The sequence below is a fragment of the Opisthocomus hoazin genome, chromosome W (genome assembly GCF_030867145.1).
Source record: "Opisthocomus hoazin isolate bOpiHoa1 chromosome W, bOpiHoa1.hap1, whole genome shotgun sequence".
NCBI classification, from domain to species: Eukaryota; Metazoa; Chordata; class Aves; order Opisthocomiformes; family Opisthocomidae; genus Opisthocomus; species Opisthocomus hoazin.
This window is the reverse complement of record NC_134453.1, coordinates 1,881,038-1,902,970: the sequence shown is the minus strand read 5'-3', so window position 1 is coordinate 1,902,970 and position 21,933 is coordinate 1,881,038. Positions and strand designations below refer to the sequence as shown.

The 21,933-nt window shown below is 46.4% G+C and overlaps 1 protein-coding gene across 1 annotated transcript in view; it reads left to right on the top strand.

The window, feature by feature from the left end:
* Positions 1-21,933, top strand: part of LOC142365643 (netrin receptor DCC) — a 678,995-nt gene that overhangs the window by 543,297 nt on the left and 113,765 nt on the right. Inside the window, exons 13-14 of the mRNA XM_075446652.1 lie at positions 18,368-18,509; positions 21,271-21,381. Coding sequence (XP_075302767.1) covers positions 18,368-18,509; positions 21,271-21,381 — 253 coding nt within the window. The remainder of the gene's footprint in view (positions 1-18,367; positions 18,510-21,270; positions 21,382-21,933) is intronic.

Here is a 21,933-nt window from a genome sequence, read left to right as displayed (position 1 = left end):
CGGGGCTTGAATATCTCCAGAGAAGGAGACTCCACAACCTCCCTAGGAGTTGATGAGGCTGTGAAGTCTGTGGAGATCTGGGTCCGTGAAGCCCTACGTCGAGCCCAGCTGCTGGCTGCTCTTGTTGCGTCTCTGCTGGTTCATCCATAAGTGCAAGGCTGAGCCGTGCTCTCGAGTGAAATCTGAGGGATTTTTGGATAATCTTTTGTTTTGACTCTTTGTCTTTGCTGTATAGGTTGTTTTCCCATCGGATAAAAACAGGACCAAAATACTTATTTACGACATGGTAATGACAGCCTAGAATTTCTAAGAGTTGACATCTGGTGTAATTTACTTGAGCTGGAAAACCTTGGAAATTATTTTTCCCCAAGAAGGGTGCGACAAAGGTTTCTAATTTTTTAATGGTTGCTTTCTTCTTCCTGTAATGTGAAGTCAAATTAGCAATGCGATATGGTATTGCGAAGCGAAAATGGCCCTCTTTATCTACTGGATGGTATCCAAGTCATCATGTGCCACTTGCATGATAAAATTATGTGGTAAAGAAAAGAAAAAAAAAAAAGAATCATGTTCACTCAAAAGACGGCAATAACATAAAATGTGGTCTTTATTTATTGTGACTGCAATATCTGCTGCTTTGCTCTGTCTTGTACTGGAGGTCAGATTATGCAGGGTCCTGTACCTTTCCTAAGAGGGAAATTGCAGAAGATGAGACACGATGGTGGTGTTTACGGAGCAAAGCTTTGCTGACGAGCGACGATAGCAGCGGAGTACGACTCGCTGTGCACCGTTTCTCAGTATTTATAGATATTTTGCCGTAAGGTGCTTGATCCTTCGCTCCAGTCAGACAAGCTCCAGCAACAGCTGCTGGAGGCAGGCTCTGATCCCACCACCGCGATGGCTTTGCACCGCCCAGCCCTAAGCTCTTAAATGACGCGAGTAAAGGTGTAGAGCAGCTTCTTCCAGCAGCTCCTCCTGTGAAGGGAGGATGTTATCACAGAATCATAGAATGTTCGGGGTTGGAAGGGACCTCTGTGGGTCATCTAGTCCAACCCTCCTGCCGAAGCAGGGTCACCTACAGTAGGCTGTAGAGGACCTTGTCCAGGCGGGTCTTGAATATCTCCAGAGAAGGAGACTCCACAGCCTCCCTGGGCAGCCTGGGCCAGGGCTCTGTCACCCTCAGAGGGAAGAAGTTCTTCCTCCTGTTCAGCTGGAGCTTCCTCTGCTTCAGTTTGTGCCTGTTGCCCCTTGTCCTGTCGCTGGGCACCACTGGAAAGAGTCTGGCCCCATCCTCCTGACACCCACCCTGCAGATATTTGTAAGCTATGGCAGTCCGATGTGATAAACCGTCGCTTAATTTACTTAGTGAGCAAGTGCGTCGTGCACAGCACCATCAAGTTACTTGGTCAATTCTGAAAACTTTGATTTTTTTTTTTTTACGATTTTGACAGTTCTTCTCCCTCAAGGGCCTCAATGTTGTGCCTATGAGATAATGGGAACAGGCAGGACTCAGATCACCGTCTTTATAATTCTTACACTGCAGCTTTTCGTTTCAAAGGGATGTAGCCCTAAGGGTCAAAGCTGCCAGAAACGCTGCCTCAGCTATTCTGAGATGTTTCTTTTTAGCAGTCTTCCCAACTGGGGTGGTTAATTGCCATCATCAGGTGGGAATCCACCCCACTGTTAATGCAACAGATTATCTTCAAAAATCCATTTATAAAGGTTGCTGTAGTTATTACCCAGTCAAAGAATAACAACCGGGTGCTGGACTATTTAGGTTACTGCATGCTTTACTTCGGGGGGCTTTGTTCAGGACAGTTGCTGGGATTATTTCTCATTTTTCTTGACAGCTCTATTGTGCCTTCCTTTATTGGTAACATTAGGACATTAAATCTTCTGAAAGGGAAATAACGTTTTTAATGTAGTGGCACTGGGTGTCAGGGCTGTAATCAAAGTTTGGCCGGTTACTCATCCTGGCAATGTTGTGCACCTCTATCTCTTCCTTGAAATGGTGATAAAACTTCCAAAATGTACCAAAATAAGCCATTTTTGTGCGTTTAGCTGAACGGAGCTGCCCCCTCTCCCAAGGTCAGGCAAAACCAGATTTCTTGTTTATCCCATTGAGGCAAGAATTAATCCCGAGGAGTATTACAGACTCCATTACACCGGTCAGGGGACGGAGGGGACGGTCGCAATGATCACTTCTGCCCTGTGAAGCTATGAATCTGGGCTCTGCTTCCAAGGAAAGGATGGCGAAAAGGCTCGGGCTCTTCCTTTGGGAGGGCTGGAGAGTGCAGCGGTACCCGGCACGTGCAGTACTGAGCCTAAGGATGGGAGGGCTGTGATGCCCTCAGAAAAGGAGACAGGACCTGGGTGTCCTGGTGGACGACAGGGTGACCGGGAGCCAGCAGTGTGCCCTGGCTGCCAAGAAGGCCAATGGGATCCTGGGGTGCATTAGGAGGAGTGTGGGCAGCAGGCCAAGGGAGGTTCTCCTTCCCCTCTACACTGTCCTAGTGAGGCCCCATCTGGAGTGCTGTGTCCAGTGCTGGGCTCCCCAGCTCAAGAAAGATGAGGAGCTACTGGAGAGAGTCCAGTGCAGGACTACGAGGATGGTGAGGGGACTGGAGCATCTCTCCTAGGAGGAAAGGCTGAGGGAGCTGGGCTTGTTCAGCCTGGAGAAGAGAAGGCTGCGAGGCGACCTAATAAATGCTTATAAATATCTGCAGGGTGGGTGTCAGGAGGATGGGGCCAAGCTCTTTTCAGTGGTGCCCAGTGACAGGACAAGAGGCAATGGGCACAAACTGAAGCAGAGGAAGTTCCGTCTGAAGATGAGGAAGAACTTCTTCCCTCTGAGGGTGATGGAGCCCTGGCCCAGGCTGCCCAGGGAGGTTGTGGAGTCTCCTTCTCTGGAGATATTCCAGACCCGCCTGGACAAGGTCCTCTACAGCCTACGGTAGGTGACCCTGCTTCGGCAGGAGGGTTGGACTAGATGACCCACAGAGGTCCCTTCCAACCCCTACCATTCTGTGATTCTGTGAAAACTGAACCAAATAATGGTGTCTGTGCTCTTAATTCAAGATAACGAGGCTGCTAGTGAGGACTGGCACTCTCTAAAGCAGGGTGTGGGCTGCGGTCTTGCATCTTGGGAAGCATCCCCTAGCCATCCTCTGTGGGACGCCAAGACAGCCGGGTCCCCATGAGACAGGGGGGAGATGTCAGCGATGCAGGTTTCCTTTGGAAATGGTGACCGTGATGGGTTGTCTCTGAAGAAGCATTAAATAAATACTTAGGGGTTGGAGTAAAGGACCCCCAGAGGTACTTCAGTGACATTTCTATTGCTTTCTGGTGTCATTTTGATATTAACTTCTCTTCCAACATGTCTCGGATGCAGTTCGGGTTAATGAAGTGCCTGACTCTGATCATTCCACCAAACTTAGGCACTTAATTTCGTCATCTGAAGTGCAGCACCCTAAATGCTGCTTCTTTTAGTGATAAGGTGCAGGCAGCTCCTGAAGTGTGGTTCAGACAGGCGGTACGTCCTTCTCTGACCAAGTACTGGGATGCTTCAGCTGTGTACCTGAATTAATTGGGATGACCCTAGTCTTGAACATCCATCATCAGATTTATGACGAAGTTGGACTTTGCAGCTCTAGTGGTAGACAGCACTTGAGGCTGGACTAGATCCAGTGTTCTTTGCTGTAGAAGAATATTCTTCTGCAGGTCCATTTATCAGTGAAGATATCAATTATAACTACATCTATTAGGGGAGGTCTTCAGGACAAGACTTTCAAGCATCAGAGATGCCTTAAGCTTATCACAGACTGATACAGTTTCTGGTTGTGCAGAGGATTAGGCAAATCCCACTGAGTTCTGCAAATTCAGGCTGATTTGGGGGTGGAGGAAGAAAAATTATACCAAAAGTGTCCCAACAGCAGCCAGCTCTGATGCCGATTCAGGAATATCTAGCTGCGGGTCACTAAAGCAAAAGCGCTTGTTAGAGGAACTAGAAAACAGAAAATACATTTTTGTGTCATAGTTGATGTTTGCTGGAGCCCTGCTTAGTGTTGTTGAATGTCCATAGGGAGTGAAAAGTCTTTAATTAAACAGATGCCAGTGGGTGCAAAATTTAAAGGCCTGTGCTGAATGGCCTGTGTCATTAATCCTAAAAATCAATATGATGCGTTTGGTTGTCTAGTGACTTCCAGTCATTTACTTTTCCCAGATGAATTTGGCTTCTGGGTCCTGTGATCATTACAGGGACCTCCAGCGCTTCAAATTTTCAAGAAGAACATGATTAAACAAAAAAAAATAGAGATAAAACCAGGAGTAATTACTGAAGATTGCGTATTTTCATGGCTCGCTGGACCTAGAGTTGTTTAAGGCAAGGCGTGATACCTGGGCTGCCCTTGTTTTTCAGCCAGTGTTTTAGAGGCTTGGAAAGCTGAAAGTGGAAGCACAGATAATGTTAAATCAGAATTAAGGAATAAGATCAGCGCTGAGATACAAATTGGGGAGGAATTAAGTGGTGGGCAGGTTTTAAAAAGGAAATGAACGTAGGGTGAGGAATGGTGCCCTGGGGTGGGACTGCCCTTGGTCGCTGGGACAGACGAACTATTCTGATTTACCCTGGGGAAAATGTCCAAGCACCTTCATTTCTCACCGAATGCCAAATTCTAGTTCTCATCAGTTCTGTGAGCTGTGAGAAGCGCCTCGGTCCGTTCAGATAACCGTGCCACGTGTACGAGAAGCCCCTTTTTTTGAGGCTGTGTTTGAGCCTTCCACCAGTGCCCGCCTGGGACGTCAGAGGAATCACCATTCTGTAAGACGCAAGACCATTATATAGAATAAATATGGAGATGAAGTTGTTTTATAGCTGCTACAGAAGTGTGCATGTACAGTCCGAAGGCGGCGTGCAGTCACGGTGGGTGAGAGTGGAGAGTGACAGATTAGTTTGGATGAGGATTTGCTTGACTTTGAAAGTCTACTGGTGGGTCTTTGTGCTGCATTTTTGTTTTCAATTAATCACAGAATCACAGAATGGTCGGGGTTGGCAGGGACCTCTGTGGGTCACCCAGTCCAACCCCCCTACCCAAGCAGGGTCACCCACAGCAGGCTGCACAGCACCGCGTCCAGGCGGGGCTGGAATATCTCCAGAGAAGGAGACTCCACAGCCTCCCTGGGCAGCCTGGGCCAGGGCTCCGGCACCCTCAGAGGGAAGAAGTTCTTCCTCCTGTTCAGCTGGAACTTCCTGTGCTTCAGTTTGTGCCCGTTGCCCCTTGTCCTGTCGCTGGGCACCACTGGAAAGAGTCTGGCCCCATCCTCCTGACACCCACCCTGCAGATATTTGTAGGCATTTCTAAGGTCCCCTCTCAGCCTTCTCTTCTCCAGGCTGAACAAGCCCAGCTCCCTCAGCCTCTCCTCGTAGGAGAGATGCTCCAGTCCCCTCACCATCCTCGTAGCCCTAAAAGCTTTACAATCCCCAGGACCCAGCCACTTGTTTGAGAACCAACTTCAGGACAGGGCCAGAACCTGCCCTTCTCGTTTCATTTGAACTTTTCCCGGGGCTTAATTGGTGACGAGGTCAGTGTACGTTCATTTTTCTGGTCTTCTCATAGTCGTAAACTTCGTCGCTAGGCGATCATTAAAACACAGTTTTAGAAAACCACATTTTATTAGCATTCAGGCCCAAGCCTAGCGATGGGAGATGCAGTCGTATAATCAAAAGGAAAAGCAAGGTGCTCCTGTGAATAAACGGAGGTAACAAAGCTCAGAAGCACTTCAAAGTGCCAATTTCAATAGGGCGCGGAAAACGCGTGCAACTTGGGGATGTCGTCAAGGAAATTTAAGAAATACAGTTTTTGTCAGCATGACTTAGGGGGGTATTTCACAGGGTGTGCTTTTAGTTACAGAAAGAAAAGAAGCAGAGATAGCAGAGTTTAGCGCAGACGTGTAGCGATGTCCCTCCCCGTACCGGCTCCCTGTGTTTCTTCCAAGGGCGCTTCCCTTCCCCTGGGTACTGCTCTACGATGCTCTGCAGTCCCGAGAAGCATGTTGGGGCATGTCCTAGGCTAACCTGAACATTTACAGAGGCAGAAGTGGTTTTCTTTAAGGTCCCAAGCCTGGTGAATTGTCCCTGCGCCTTCTGATGTCTTGGGTGTGTTGGAAGCGCTGCTGGGTGCGCTGGCTCTTCTCCCAAGCAGAGCAGCCGCTCGAAATGCACTTGAACTTCTGCACCGAGAGGTTAAAAATCCCCTGCGGCATCAGTGTCGGGGGAGGGCGTCATCTCAGTCAGGTCTCAAGCTTTAAAAAGAAATCAACATTGGTTTTGAGTAAAATTGAGTAGAATCACAGAATCACAGAATGGTAGAAGTTGGAAGGGACCTCTATGGGTCTTCTAGTCCAACCCTCCTGCCGAAGCAGGGTCACCTACAGCTTGAGCCCTGTCTTCCCTGACCTGTTACCCCATAGTACACCACTAATTCTCCTGAAAATCAACTGAAAGTAGTAATGTTCTTCAAGGAGAGTGTTGGTGCATGGCACGTAGCAAGTTAAAAAGGAGGAAGGGAGCGTTTGCGATTCTGCCGCAGGGCTGAAACGAGGAGCAGAGCTGGCGCCGTGCTTCAGTACCAGCGAAACAAGCTGGTGCTTTCAGATCTTTCCATTCCGTTGTCCTGAACGCATCCTTCATTCTTCTGCCTTTCAGGTTGTTTCTTCTCAAGGCCAGGTTGGATGGAGCTCTGAGCAACCTCGTCTAGTGGGAGATGTCTCTGCTCATGGCAGGGGGGTTGGAACCAGATGATCTTTATGGTCCCTTCCAACCCAAACCATTCTATGATGATATGAAGTTGTTTGTTATTTAGCTAAGGCAAGGAGCTGGTCGTGGAGAGGAGTGAGGATGAGTAGCTTCAATCAGTTGGGTAATAAATCAATCTGAACCCTGGCTGTAGATTGTGCAATCCAGAATTTTCCTCTTTGGACATAAGAATTGCCAACCCTGGCAACATCTGGCAGTTTTTCCTTTTCTTCCACAGATGTTCCAATATCTTCTTGTTTCCCTGGCCTTTTTGAATAGGAGTATTCATCATTATCTACCATCTTTGAGCAATTCAGCAGAAGCTTTAGACCCATTTGTAGAATTGACCTCTTTTTAGCTCTTGGCTCACGATCCTGTCCAAATCCTTTCCCAGCCCTCTCTCGGTGCACGCGACTGGGCTCGGGGAGCCGTTCCAGTGCATGATGCACGCTGAATAGTACCAGATGGTTCCTTTTCTCTTCAGAAGCTCACTAACTAACCCCTATACCCAAAATAGCGGCTTTTCTGCTACCAATTTAGGCCTTCAAATTTGAGCATTTCCGCTGGGGAGCTACCTTTATTCTTCCTACATGAGGCCCAAAGAGATGCTCTCCAGGTTAACGTGAGAAGTAGGTAGGCTTTGCGCTCCTGTGTTCCCTTACCGCAACAACCTTCGTGCGCGTGAAGACTCGTGAACCTCCGTTGCAGTTAATGTTTTGGGAATTGCGGTTACAAAAATGTGTACTTTGCAAAAAAGGAGAGTATCAGTGACTTCATTAAAAATCACACAGAGAATTAACGTCGAAGCTAGGGCAGGCTCTGGCACTCAGGTCATGGACCTTGGAGCTCCGTCGGTCTCCGAAGGCAGCACGCGCTGCTCCGTTGCGTGTGTTATAACGGGACGACCCTCCTTTGCCTCTGTGGGAGCGTGAATATTGAATGAACAGGTTTAGGGATGCATTATTTCGTTGTACTTTTTTGATTTCCTCCTATTTTGTTGTTTGTGGCGGTGCGCGGTCGTTTGGGCTGGTGGGCAGCTAGCATCTTCCTCCAGAGATGGATCCCTGCCTTCGAGGGATCTCCAGGCAGCTCCTGATACCAGCACAGCGTGACAGGGGCGCGTGCATTAACATTATTTAAAATGGAATATTTTTTTTTAAATAATCCTGAGATTTTTATTTTAATCTGAATCTTAATGGCCTAATTATTCTGAAATTATTGTGCCCTTTGCTTTATAAACTCTTAATCAGGAGGCTCTTGGGCAGAGGTCGTTTAAGTAATCAGCATCAGTATAATCAGTAATTAAAGTGATAGCCAACTACAGGTGTTGCTAAGTGCTAATCAATTAAGTGCCTTTGTAATTGAAAACTGGATTGAAATATTGATAGTTACTTTGATCCCTGGACCTGTGAAGTTCCAGTTGGCTTTCTTAGAGTTGACTGAAGCCCTTCACGAGTTTGAGATATTTTTGTATTACAGGGGTTTTTTTTTTCCTTAATGAAAACTTTCTAGCCCATCTCTGAATGAGAAGTCAGCGCTTTGAAAATGTTTGTGAGTAGGATGTTCTTTAAAAATAAAGAGCTTTTCAAGTTAATGGTATCTCTTAGTTACTTCAAAAGGCTTTTGTTTCCAACCGTGCTTACAAAATTAGTACAAGTTAGTTTTAGTTGTATGATGAACTGTCTCAAAATGCTCTAAAAAAATCTAAAAATGCCTAAAAATCCATTAAGCAATCACTCTTCTCTGCTTAGGTAATAAAACTAAGAAGCTGAAAGCAAGATCCACCTGTCCTTAAAAATTTATCATGTCGGGTGATTGGCTTTGGATGTGGGTTTTCCTCACCGTCAGCTGTAAAAAGAGCCTGTCTAAGCTTGGCGGAGAGGAACCTCACCAATTTGGAAACATGAAAATTGTGGAAATGTTGGTCTAAGCAGTTCCCGTTCCGTAAGAGAGGAACGCTGCGCTGCGTGCTGTTTTGGGGTGTCCATACGTCACCCAGCTAACGAGCGCTCGATTGCTCTGTAGACAACTATTTCTCAAGTCTTTTTTTAAAATCTTTAGAACAAAATTTTGGAAGCCGTTGTGCCTTAGAAGTTTCTGCATTTGCAGAGAGAGAGCGAAAATGATGACTTTTTTCATTGTGTGTTTTCAAACCTCACTATTTTCTGTTTGTTTTATTCCTTTGCCGCCGTAACCAAGTGTTCGCCTGAGGTGCCTGACTCTTCTAAGCCTTGTATTTGGTTGTGTTTTGTCTTCTCTTCAAGTTAGTGAAGAAACCCAGAGGCATTTTTATCCTTAAGTGTTTTTTTTTTTTTCCCCAATATATCATTACTATCACTTTAGGGTTTTTTGGGTTTGTATTTGGTTGTGTTTCGTCTTCTCTTCAAGTTAGTGAAGAAACCCAGAGGCATTTTTATCCTTAAGTGTTGGGTTTTTTTCCCCAATATATCATTACTATCATTTTTGGTTTTTTGGGGGGTTTTTTTTGTTTATTTTGATTTTTTTTTTTAAGGCTGTGATGATCAACTGGTTTTAAGTATTTGATCGTGCAGTTTTAATATAAGAGCTGTTTGGAGACGTAGTTCGGAAGAGAAATATCCTGAGGAGCTAATACTGGCTGAAAAGTTCTTCCTACCTTAACAATCCTCCCAGGTTTTTTTTTTCTTCTTATCTTTGGGGTGGAGGGGACGTGGTTTTATGAAACACCATGCTGGGGGACTTCCAAATTGCTCGTATCCAAGGCTACTGCCAACAGCCTCAACACATATTTGTAAATTAATTTGCAGCTTATGCCTTGGTTGTAGGGGGAGAACCCCTTCCCTGCGGGGTGGTGGATGCGGGGACGGCCGTGGCTTGGAGGGCGGCAGGAGAAACGCGGCTTCTGCATGAAGTGCCTTCCTCCGTCGCTCGTGCGTGAATTTAGTTAATTTACTAAAATAAAAGAGTCATGGAAGAGCAGTACTGGTTGGAAAAAACAGATCCAAACCTCATCCCTTCTGCTCTTCAACTTGCAAATCGGCACCTGAAAAATCCTCTCCTCTTCGGCCCTCGATGCCTTCAGATGTTTCTGGTAGGACTTTGGGAGTTCACAGCACGTACGGTGAAGGGCTCTCCTTTTTCTTTCCTTGCCCTCGGGTTCCTGTATTTTTGCAAGGCGCTTCCATGTCCCCACGCGGGTCTAAGCTATCGTGTCCCCACGCGGGTCTAAGCTATCGTGTCCCCACGCGGGTCTAAGCTATCGTGTCCACACGTGGGTCCAAGCTAATGTATCCCATGCAGATCTAAGCTAACGTGTCCACACGCTGGGCCAAGCTAACGTGTCCACACGTGGGTCCAAGCTAACGTATCCCATGCAGATCTAAGCTAACGTGTCCACACGCGGGTCTAAGCTAACGTGTCCCACGTGGGTCTAAGCTAACGTGTCCACATGCAGGTCTAAGCTATCGTGTCCACACGTGGGTCCAAGCTAATGTATCCCATGCAGATCTACGCTAACGTGTCCACACGCTGGTCTAAGCTATCCTGTCCACACGTGGGTCCAAGCTAACGTATCCCATGCAGATCTAAGCTAATGTGTCCTATGTGGATCCAAGCTAACGTGTCCACATGCAGGTCTAAGCTAACGTGTCCCACGTGGGTCTAAGCTAACGTGTCCCACGTGGGTCTAAGCTAACATGTCCGCACGCAGGTCCAAGCTATCGTGTCCACACGTGGGTCCAAGCTAATGTGTCCTATGTGGGTCTAAGCTAACGTGTCCACACGCGGGTCTAAGCTAACGTGTCCCACGTGGGTCTAAGCTAGCACGTCCACAGCTGGGAGCCTGAACCTCATTGCCTCCCAACACGCGTTAAACTGCTGATGATCAAGATGCTATTAGTTCGTTCTCCCAGAGCGTTGAAAATATCGACTTAAAGCCTTCCAAAATAAGACATCCTCATTTCATTAAAAACATCTTCATGCACGTCTTCTGTAGGCAGCCTAGGTCTGACTTCGGAATAGTTTTGACTTTCCCTGTAGCTTTAGGGTAATAAGCTTCCGTGCCACACGCGTAGCGTAGAAGTGTTTCCTGGGAATTTGTCTTCTCTTTCAGGAGAGAACTCACCCACAGCAAAAAAACAGTAAAGTCCCGTTGACTCGACCTTGGGATGCTTAATTTCATGGTGAAGTCTATGATTTTGTAGTTACGCCAGGCTTAGCAGATCTTGCTGCACAAATGGCGCCTGGATTTTCACGTTTCCTCAAGCGTTAGCCTAATTTAAAGTACGCCGAAGTCTTAGACGTATTTTTAAAACACTGTCTTTTTTTAGACATTTTTTTAAAATACTGTCTTTTTCAAATCCCTTCTTGGGTCTTGCCTGTTTTTCAAAGCACACCTGATCTGGGAGATAATGCACGTCTTCTACGAGCTGTTCAGGTCGTTTGGATTTAATTGGTAGGAAAAATGGAGCCGGAATGCACGCTTCACCCAGGGATTATTGAGACTAAGATTAATTAACAGCAGTTAAAAAAGCTAGAGTTAGACATTTCTATGAATTTTGGCAAGCACAGAGGGGCTGGTTCTCAGCGACGCGGGACAAATTCTGAACGCTCGTTGCAGATCGTTGGGAGCCCTTCTATGGGCTGCAGCTCTGTGTTGGGTGGTGACCAGTCCAACTCAGCTCTCAAACATTGTTTATGGGTCTTTTTTAAGGACGAAAGATGAGTCCAACTGGTTGTGAAACTTTCTATTTAGTGTTCTGAGGGCTTTTAATTATTTGCAACTGCGTCTCGGGCAGTCTGTTGTGGTTTTGGCTACAAGCCTTGCTTCTGGCAGGTTCCACTTATTTATACTAGTATTTAAATTTTAGTTTCTTCAAGCCTACAGTCCCATTTCGGCTCACAATCTTAGTAGGGGAACTTTTGCCCTCTGGATGTATTGAAACCACTGGTATTTTGGAGGGGGTGTGATTTTGGTGGGTTTTTTGATTTATTGTGGTTCTTAAGCATATTTCATGTGCAGCGTTTGACAGACCTTGGGTAGCTTCAGTGCCTGTTGCTATCGCTAATAAAAGCTAAACAAAGGCGGTAGGAGTATGTAAGATTTAAAACAGCTTTGCAAAGTCTCGGAACCCTTTATGAAAGCACCTGAAGGTTATTCCTAGTTTCCATACAGAGGGAGTGTTTCTGGGAGATCATTGCCCGAGTCCCTCACCGAGCGCAGAACACACCTGGCTCCCAAATCTGCCGTCTTACTCCGGAAATTAATTTCAAATCCCAGTTCATGGATGGGTCATATCTGGAATGCGAAATGTGCCTTTTCTTGCTGCTGGCCATATATGGAGGGCAATAGCCCATTTTCTTATTGCATGACATCATCAAGTTACTCCTTTTTTTGAACTTTTTCCAGCTTTTTACAGATGGGGTGAGTGGATTGTAGATGCTTAATCTACATAAATTCACGACGGGCGCTCTTATTCTGGCTTGATTTCCCTTCTCCTACCTTGCAATTGTTCAGGCTTTGCCTTTTAACCAGAGTTAACCTGCGTTAACTGAAGCATCCAGTATATAATTCACCGTCAGCTGATAGATGGGAAGTTTTAACCCACAGAATTTCTTCCAAACATGTGAAATCTCTAGGGTACTTTGATCCTGGGTAGCGCCTGTCGTACCCTTTGAAGGTGCTAGGCACTCCACGAGCCCCTTCCCATTGCCTTCCCATTGCCTTCCCATTGCCTTCCCATTGCCTTCCCATTGCCTTCCCATTGCCTTCCCATTGCCTTCCCATTGCCTTCCCATTGCCTTCCCATTGCCTTCCCATTGCCTTCCCATTGCCTTCCCATTGCCTTCCCATTGCCTTCCCATTGCCTTCCCATTGCCTTCCCATTGCCTTCCCATCCCTGTGCTCTTTGGCAGCTCATGGTGTGCCCTGGGTGTTTTTACACAAGTCTTATTCCCAGTTTGGTTTAGTTGGGTTCTACTTTTCCGGCAGAATAGCCAACATCCTTGAGGCGCATGATTGCTTCTACTTGGTGAGTTTTAGGGGTCTTCCTCCAGAGTATCACTTCAAGGCTCGGTTGTATCAAAGAGCTGATTTGTGTATCTAGCTGGTGTGATTGTAGATAATTGAATATCCTTTGGGGGAAAAAAAAATCTTAAGGAATTGACTTAGTAAAGAAAAAAATCAGAAGAAAAGCATACGTGCAGAGACAAAGTGCAACAGATAGATTTCATAAAGCGAGTACTAGTCGTCTGCTACCATAAATGAATGAATGTTTGCAAATATCTGTTAATGAATATGTATGGCCAGAGGATTATTGACTAAAATAAACAGACAGATGGTCTTTGCACATCTAGAAACTTTGATTTGGTAAAATTGTGAGATTTCTGATGCTCCGTATGTCGAGTCAATGTAGAGATAACATCTCCGCTTTTTTCTTATTCTATTAAATAATCGTGAAAATGGGAAAATGAAAATATCCTGTGGTTTTGGAAAGATGTTAAAGGTTCAGCTCAGGTTTGGTTGGATGTGTTGGACCAATGTCTGTTCTCCCTGAAAAGGTTTGTTAAATACAGTTAAACTGGAAGGGATCATGCCATGTCGTTTGCAATCTGTAAAGGGCCGTTTTGCAACGTCAAGGGCATTCACAGCTCTGGGTGAGGGCAGCGCTGGGCGTCCGAGCTCACGCTGAGCTGTTCAGGGTGACTTCCTAATGATGCGAGGAAGGGACCACACTCTGCTTGAAGAAGGCTCATTTCAGCAAGCGGAGGTGACCAGCAACCTTTTACGTTGCGTTCCGACCAGGACTAACAGGTTCCCAAAATCCTCTTCAAGCTGGCTTCATTTTGTGGTTTCCTTAGGAGTCTTGGTGTAACATAAAGGAAATCTTTTCTTTCTGTTGGCTACCTCTCGGATGAAGCATGAAGGATTAGAGCACTAGTCATTACTGCTCTCTCTTAAGTAGAAGAAAGGACAAGAAGCCTGTCAGAACCTTAGTCATTGATTTTCCCGGAGCAAAGGGTCACATGTTAAGTGCTATTGATAAAAAGCATCGTTGTGGTGTCCATGGAGACCAGGTTGTTGAGATGAAAGTGAACTGTTACCGTTACAGTGACAGCTTTAGGTGGATCTGTAAAGAAACCTGCTTTTTCCTCTAATCATAAGGAAGATTTTATTTATTCTACCTTGACGGTTAGATCAAACCCATTGCTTCTGTGAGACCTGCTGTGCAGGGAGATGCAGTCACTGTTGGCTTCAAGGCAGAGGAAGGGATATTTGGGGTCGCTTTTAAAAATCGCAGCTCCAGGTGCTTCGATGCTTCTGGTGGAACACTTGTTAGCCTTTTTTAATCGAATTAGTGTCGAGTTCAGGCTAGAAATAATATGGCTGCAATAGTTTCTTATATCCCTAAAAACTATGCATGTATAAATCTCAGAAGTAGTTGTACACAGGTCATACTGTGCCTGTGTGCAGCAGGCTTTGCCCTCTGCTGTGTTTTCGAATATGCTTGGAGAACATGCTTGGAGATGCTTGAAGAACATGCTTGGACACTGGGACCCTTATTCCAGTGTGCTCTTCCTTTGGGAGCCTTCGGAGTTTTCTTTGCTCAGAAAGGTAGGACCAGTGCTGCCTGGTCAGGGTCCACATGGAGCACCTCGGACTTGCGCAACCTTATGATGAAATGCCTCAAGGGAGACTGGAGCCATTCCTGCTCCAGTTCCAAAATTATTATAGCATCTGTAGGTCTGTGAAATGGTTGCTGACTGGCCCCGTCGAGGGGTTAAACCACCCCAGTGGCAGATCTGTTGCTTGAGTATTGTTCTGTTTGCAAAAAACTCTTTGCTTTGGGTGGGCAGTGGCCTGGAGAACCCTTCCTCTGGGGAAGCATAACCAACGCTGTTGCTGCCTCACCTAGAAGACAACAAATTGTCTTGGGGCCTTCTTGTTGTTCTAGCTCACACGCAGCTCAGCGAACTTTGTTGTTTGAAAGAAATTGGCAAAATATGGTTTGGAAATGACGGTGGACCACCCAAAGATCCACTCGAAAGTCTGGGTCGTTGGAAGGTGTTCCAAATTATGGGATTTCTTTCAAAATTCACGTGTAGTTTCTTATCAGCTGGTTCAGTTCTCAATTTTCTATAAGCTGCACCTTGGGGTATAAGTTAGTGTTACTGCACTTTCCAGACTGAGACACCAGTGTGATTGGTCCCTTCTGGTGGGATTTTTCAATCTACAAGTCATTCCTGTGACCATCTGCCTGCAGGACCTGTGCAACAGGTCCCTGAAAGTGTTCTTACCCCTCCACTTCTTTATTTTTCTTCTCCATATATTTCTTTTTTTGTCCTGGATGGGAGCAGCTAGGGTTTTAGAAGAGCTTTTCTTGTTGGTATTGAAGGGGCAGGGGAAAGGTTGAGTTGTTCTTACTTCCCTTCCTCTGAGAAAATATCCGAATGCTCTGCTTCCTTCTCTACCTGGGAAATGGGGTAGTCACAGTGTCTTCGCACAGAATCACAGAATGGTCGGGGTTGGAAGGGACCTCTGTGGGTCACCCAGTCCAACCCCCTGCCCAAGCAGGGTCACCCAGAGCAGGCTGCACAGCACCGCGTCCAGGCGGGGCTGGAATATCTCCAGAGAAGGAGACTCCACAACCTCCGTGGGCAGCCTGGGCCAGTGCTCTGTCATCCTCAGAGGGAAGAAGTTCTTCCTCATGTTCAGCTGGAGCTTCCTCTGCTTCAGTTTGTGCCCATTTCCCTTTGTCCTGTTGCTGGGCACCACTGGAAAGAGTCTGGCCCCAACCTCCTGACTGTCCTTGCAGCTGGGCTGGAATATTCACAGATGCTGAGGCCCCCATGATGAGAGCGTGGCTTGATGTTATGCAGAGATAAGAACTGTTGGGACTGCACCAGTATCACACAGCAAGTTACCTGTAGACATCCTCCGAGCTGTCAGCAGAAATGTGCTTTACAGCCCCTCTCTGGGTGTTCACATTCTCCTGTAAACATTTTAAATGTAGGCAATTTCAATATGCAAAGTGACCAAGCCTGTTTTTAAAACAATCGCTCTCTGGTTTGAAAAATGGAGTTGATTCTGCCCTAGTGCAAAAAACTCAGCATTATTTCACTCAGCAATGCAAACGTGAAGTATTGATTTTGAAATGTATAATTGATTGTAACAATCACTGGGCAGTATACGTGCAAAATTGATTTTTTCTATTGCAGTAATTAATTTGATATGTGCCATAACATATTTATGCAGGGACTAAGCAACTCAATAATGGTAATAAATTGTGTTGGGTCAAAAGCTACCCACTGTGATGTGGTTGGCTTTGCTCTTTTCTAAAAATTTGTAATATAATGCTGTAAGAGATATTGTAGATACAGTTGTGCAATTGTGGAGCCTTGTTCCACAGAAACCCTTAATACCCTGAGTACCTTATGTCATGCTGAGTAAAAACACCTGAAGGACTGGAGGCTTGCAAGGAGCAGCTGGTGCCCAGATTGTTTTAGCAGAGAAGTGTTGCTGTACGGTATCAGCTCTCTTATCAGTCCTGCCCAGTAAATCTGGTAGTTTTTCCCGGGCAAATTGCTAGAAACTCTAATAAAGAATAGCATGAGTAGACATGTGGATGGACATGATATGACAAGGAAGGATCGATACAGCTTTTGTGGAGGGAAGTCCTGCTTCACGTGCCTGTTGAAGTCCTTTGAAGGAATCGTTGAGCACGTGGGCGAGGAGATCTGGTTGATATCGTCGGCTTGGGTTTCCTAAAGCCTTACGATAAGACAGACCCCTCACAAAAGGCTCCTGAAGAAATGAAGTCACTGCAGTGTAAGGAGAAAGATCCCTTTCTGATAAGCAACGGAGGTGATAAACAAAGAGGGGGAGAGAGGTGTCGGCTTGTCTCGGCTGGGGAGCTTTGATGGTGGGGTCACCCAGCGATGCGTGCTGGGGTCCACACCGCTAATGCGCAGGATGGAGAGCGAGGAAACAATGGAGAGCAATTTAATGGAGCAGAAGTGAAAGGGGGTTGCTAAAAATCCACACAACGCTGAGTGACTGGGAGATGAAATCACAGAATCACAGAATGGTAGGGGTTGGAAGGGACCTCTGTGGGTCACCCAGCCCAACCCCCTGCCCAAGCAGGGTCACCCAGAGCAGGCTGCACAGGACCACGTCCAGGCAGGTCTTGAATTCTCCAGAGAAGGAGACTCCACAACCTCCCTGGGCAGCCTGTTCCAGTGCTCCGTCACCCTCAGAGTGAAGAAGTTCTTCCTCGTGGTCAGATGGAAAAAGAGTAGATGAAGTTCCGTGTGGTCAAATAGAAAGCGATACAGAGAGAACGTGCGTACCCACTGCTGTGCCCTGCACTAGCTGGGGATGGGGTCTCACTGTTCAACGTCTGGAAGCACAGTGGTCTGCGGCGGTGAAAGCACTGCTGAGCGTTGGGGCTTCTTGGAATAGGAACAGGGTTGAGAAGAAAATGATCACTGCAGCGCGGCACAAACCTGCCGTGCGTCCTCCACCAAGCGTGGGAAGGAGGAAGAGGTACACGGAAAGGTGACGGGAATGGCCAAGGACATGGATTGGCTTCTGCGTCACCGCGACAAAACGGCTTCGGACCTTTCTTCCAGGAGAGAGGTGGCAGGGATGGGTGTCTGGCTGTGTAGGGATGTGTTACAGAATCACAGAATAGTAGGGGTTGGAAGGGACCTCTGGGGGTCATCTAGGCCAACCCTCCTGCCGAAGCAGGGTCACCTACAGCAGGCTGTAGAGGACCTTGTCCAGGCGGGTCTTGAGTATCTCCATTGGGAGCCATATAGATGAATATCTCCATGTTGGGAGCCTGTGGGAAGGGATGGTTTCAGTTTGGGCTCTTAGGCTGAGAGAAGAGTGCTCATACAATCTAGGCTAGACAAGCAATATTTAGAATAAAAAAGTGATTGGTCTTGGCTAATTGCGTCGCTGCTGACTGGCGAATGGCTCAGCAAAAATTCGCTTTGTTGTTGGGGTCGGCAATAAGTGTATTCCCAAGAGGTTTGCCCTTGTCTAGATTGATAGAACAAGGGTGCAGTAACGTCTCTGGGAACATCTGTGGAATTCAAATGGCATAAAGTTGTTAGAACTGCTCAGGTTGATACTGAGAATGGTAAAATAGGTTGGGTTGGAAGGAGCTGGGTTTAAAGGTCATCGAGGCCAACCCCGTGTTGGTATCCTACAGTCAAAAAGACACGAACTTGGCACTTTGGGCTGAAAAGCGAAAGGAGTTGCAGTGTCGACTCAACCCCAGAGCTAGGTATTCTAGTGGCGTGTTGAGAAATTCCTGAAAAGGGAGAAAATCTGTGGTATAAAAAGAAATCCGTGGTCTATATAGCCAGCCACTGCTAGAGAACGTATGGTGTTCTTTATGCCAGTTTGAGTCTTTTTAGATTTGATTTGGTTTTCTCCTCAAAATAACAACTTAGTTGAACACATGTTGTTATTAGAAAAACATAGCCTTTGCCTTTTTTCCTTTTTTTTTTTCATTCATTTTATGTGCTTTATTCCTGTCATCTCTTTGCAAAAAAAAAAAAAAATCAACAATAATATCTCTTCTTTTACAGAGCATCAAAGTTAGCTGGTTGCCTCCACCCCCAGGTACTCAAAACGGATTTATTACGGGCTATAAAATCCGACACAGAAAGACTACCCGCAGGGGTGAGATTGAAACACTGGAGCCAAACAACCTCTGGTACTTGTTCACAGGTCAGTGTTCACGTGGTAGAGCCTCGCAAGGGTTTGATGAATTAAATGCTTTGGGAATAAAATATACTTTCACTTCAAGGCAACATTGATTTCTCTGCTGGCAGGTAGCATTTATTGTGTTGTACAAAGACAGTCTTTATGCTGGTATTTTTAAGCCAATTTTTTCCTTAATGCTTTTATCAGAGGTTTGTTCCTGGATTTTATCATTAAGGAGTTTGAAGCTGAATGTCTTGTGTCCAGTAGCTTAAGCCTCAGTTGGTTTTTTTTAGAGCACTCAGTCAACATCTCTTATTTTCTCAGGGGTGCAAAAATATCGATTTCCTTAGTTTCTTTTCCAAGATTTTCTGTGGAAAACAGCCCCTCACAGAATAAGAAGTTCAACACTAGATCACAACAAAACTGTAATTGCCAGGAATCAAAGCGGCCAGGTGATTATCGTGAGGGCAACAGTGAATGCTGGTAGGTGGCAATGATTTCACCTGGGTTCTCACATTATGCCCAAGACACAACTGAGAAAGCAGCCAAGTATTGAGGGAGAAAATCAAACTTTGGCCAAGTCAGTGGCACCTTTGCCCCTGAATTGGGTATAACCATGATTTCACCTCAAAGGGACCTGCATTACGTTTACTTTCACACGTCAAGTGTGATCTTTAAGAATCGGAATCAACTCTGGATTGTGTTGAATCAACAACATCATTGACTGCTTTGGAAGGAAAAGCAGTGTTTCCTTTCAAAACGAAATAAAAGCAAAAGTGGGACATTTTTGTGAGGAAGACCTTAAATTCTGAAATCTCAGCTTGGTCATCTAACTTGGTTAGATGTCCCCATGGGATGTCTAACCAAGTCACCATGGTTAGAGTCCCCATGGGACCTCTCATGAACGCTACAGAACGAGTAGCTGCAAATGAACAAGTCCTTGGTGGGAGGAGATAGCTTGTTAAACACTTTAGACGAGTTGGAGGGAATCTATTTGCTGGCAGATGAAGTAGAAATAACGAAGAAGCTGCTGAGATGTTTGAGTTGCTCTTGCTCTGATGGCCTAGAGAAGAAATCACAGCGATGCAGTCGAAGTCCCAGTGTGAAGGTGCACATCTCTGTAGCTCCACAACTCCCATCCCTGGGGAAGCAAGAGCAAGTTGACCTCTGTTGCGGTAGATCCCCACGCCCTGAGCAAACTCTTTTTTTCCCCGTGAATTATTCCGGGCTTGATGAGCTGCAGGAGCCCTGGTGGGACTGTGGGCCCTCCTGCCTGCTCCCACTGCCACAGCCCCGCCACAGCCCACCTCCCTGCATCCCAAACTCCAGCTGGGGGGAGATGTGTTTTAGGAAGCAGTGAAGAAAAATACCCAGATCTCGTGAGGGCTTTCTGCAGGCGTATGTTGTGATTGCTGGAGTCGGAGCTGTGTGGCTGTTACAAATCACAGAATCACAGAGTGGTTGGGGTTGGAAGGGACCTCTGTGGGTCACCCAGTCCAACTCCCTGTGGAAGCAGGGTCACCCAGAGGAGGCTGCACAGGACCGCGTCCAGGTGGGGCTTGAATATCTCCAGAGAAGGAGACTCCGCAGCCTGTTCCAGGGCTCCGTCACCCTCAGAGGGAAGAAGTTCTTCCACATCTTCAGCTGGAACTTCCTCTGCTTCAGTTTGTGCCCGTTGCCCCTTGTCCTGTCGCTGGGCACCACTGGAAAGAGTCTGGCCCCGTCCTCCTGACAGCCACCCTGCAGATATTTGTAGGCATTTCTAAGGTCCCCTCTCAACCTTCTCTTCTCCAGGCTGAACAAGCCCAGCTCCCTCAGCCTCTCTTAGCACCTAGGCGCTTCAGCTCTTCGCCGTAATCCTGTTTGGTAGGCAGGTGCTTTACGGGGTGAGAAGAACATCTGCAACACCAGAGGAGCTGAGAGTTCCAGTGCAGGTTTTTAAATAGCCGCTAGCAATTTTAGAGCGGGCGTCCATGTCGGCTAAATGTCAGCTGCTCTTTTTAATTACGAGCGTTCTTCTCCAGAGAACGTTTGCCGTTAAATGGAACATGTTTTTCCCGTGCTTGGTGGTCAGTGTAGACTGAGCAAAAAGATCAACCTCTGTCCCCGCCTCGGGGACTGGGAGGTCTCGTGGCACAGTCAGGAACGCTGCAGTAATAGTTTTCTGATGGCTTTAGCCACAGAGGAAAACGTCTCTTTCTGCATTCGTGCTTATTTCATAATATTGGTAAAAGACATTTTATTTTTTCGCCTGGACTGCGTGCTCCGAAGTTCCTCAGGAGCACGGCAAAGCCGAACGCTCTGCTAACCTAGACCCTAGCCTGCTGATTTGATGGACCTGCAGTTCCCTGCGGTTTAAAAGCGGGGAACTGGCTTTTAGTTATGCAAAACAATTCTTCATTTTTCTACTAATTGGACTTCCATTAATTTGGTATGTTTGTGTGGATGCATAATGGGAATTAGGACCCAAACTAGTCCTGGGCCTGTGCAGCTCTCATTCGATTTTTTTAAAGCGTTTTCTTGAGGTCACAACTCTCTTTTCCCGCGTGCATGATGACCTTTCTATACATGTCCATATGTATTTTTAATATATATGTATGCATATATGTGCATTTCTATATATTTCCTTCATACCGCAAATCCAGCACAACTTTATTAGAGGTTTCATTTTATGCAAAGGCTGTTGCAGACTCAAGTATTGCCATGAATTTGGGGTTTTTTTTTTCATCTTCTTGCTTTTTGTGATTATCTTCTATGATTTTTGTTTTTTTCTGCTGTTAAACAGGGCTGGAGAAAGGAAGCCAATACAGTTTCCAGGTGGCTGCCATGACAGTGAATGGGACGGGGCCCCCCTCGGACTGGTACACAGCAGAAACACCCGAGAACGATCTCGACGGTAAATGCATCTCTTCTTTTAAAAGCTGTTGTCTCCCAAAGGCTTCTTGCTGGGGGGTGTCACTGCGGTTGTCACCCAGGTCGGGGTGAGGGGTTCTAAACCCCCACCAGCAGATGTTTCCCTGGGTCCTGTGTGCCCTGGGTTGAGTTTCTCTGCTGTCACCGGGACCAAGGAGTCGGAAACCGTGGTTGAAATAATTCCCGGCCAGAATTTCGAGCGTCGTGGCCGTTTGCAATAACCCGGTGAAGCGAAGGCGTAGCTTCATAACTGATAAACATAATCAAAGAAACAATGAAAACGATGGCAACAATCCTCCAAATTCGTTATGCAAATGCTCAGATAGGTCAGCTCCACTTCCCCAGCCTTTATTTGCAGACGTTGGAAATGCGGGCTGGCAACGAAGCTGAATAATTAGTGAAAGATGACGGGATGCAGATACCTGAAAGCTGTGGGCTGCATAAATCGGTGCAGATGCTGGCACGAAAGGGAAGAAAAACACGAAAATGAAAGGAATATTTGAAGTAGTGCGGGAATAAAAGGAGAGTAATGAAA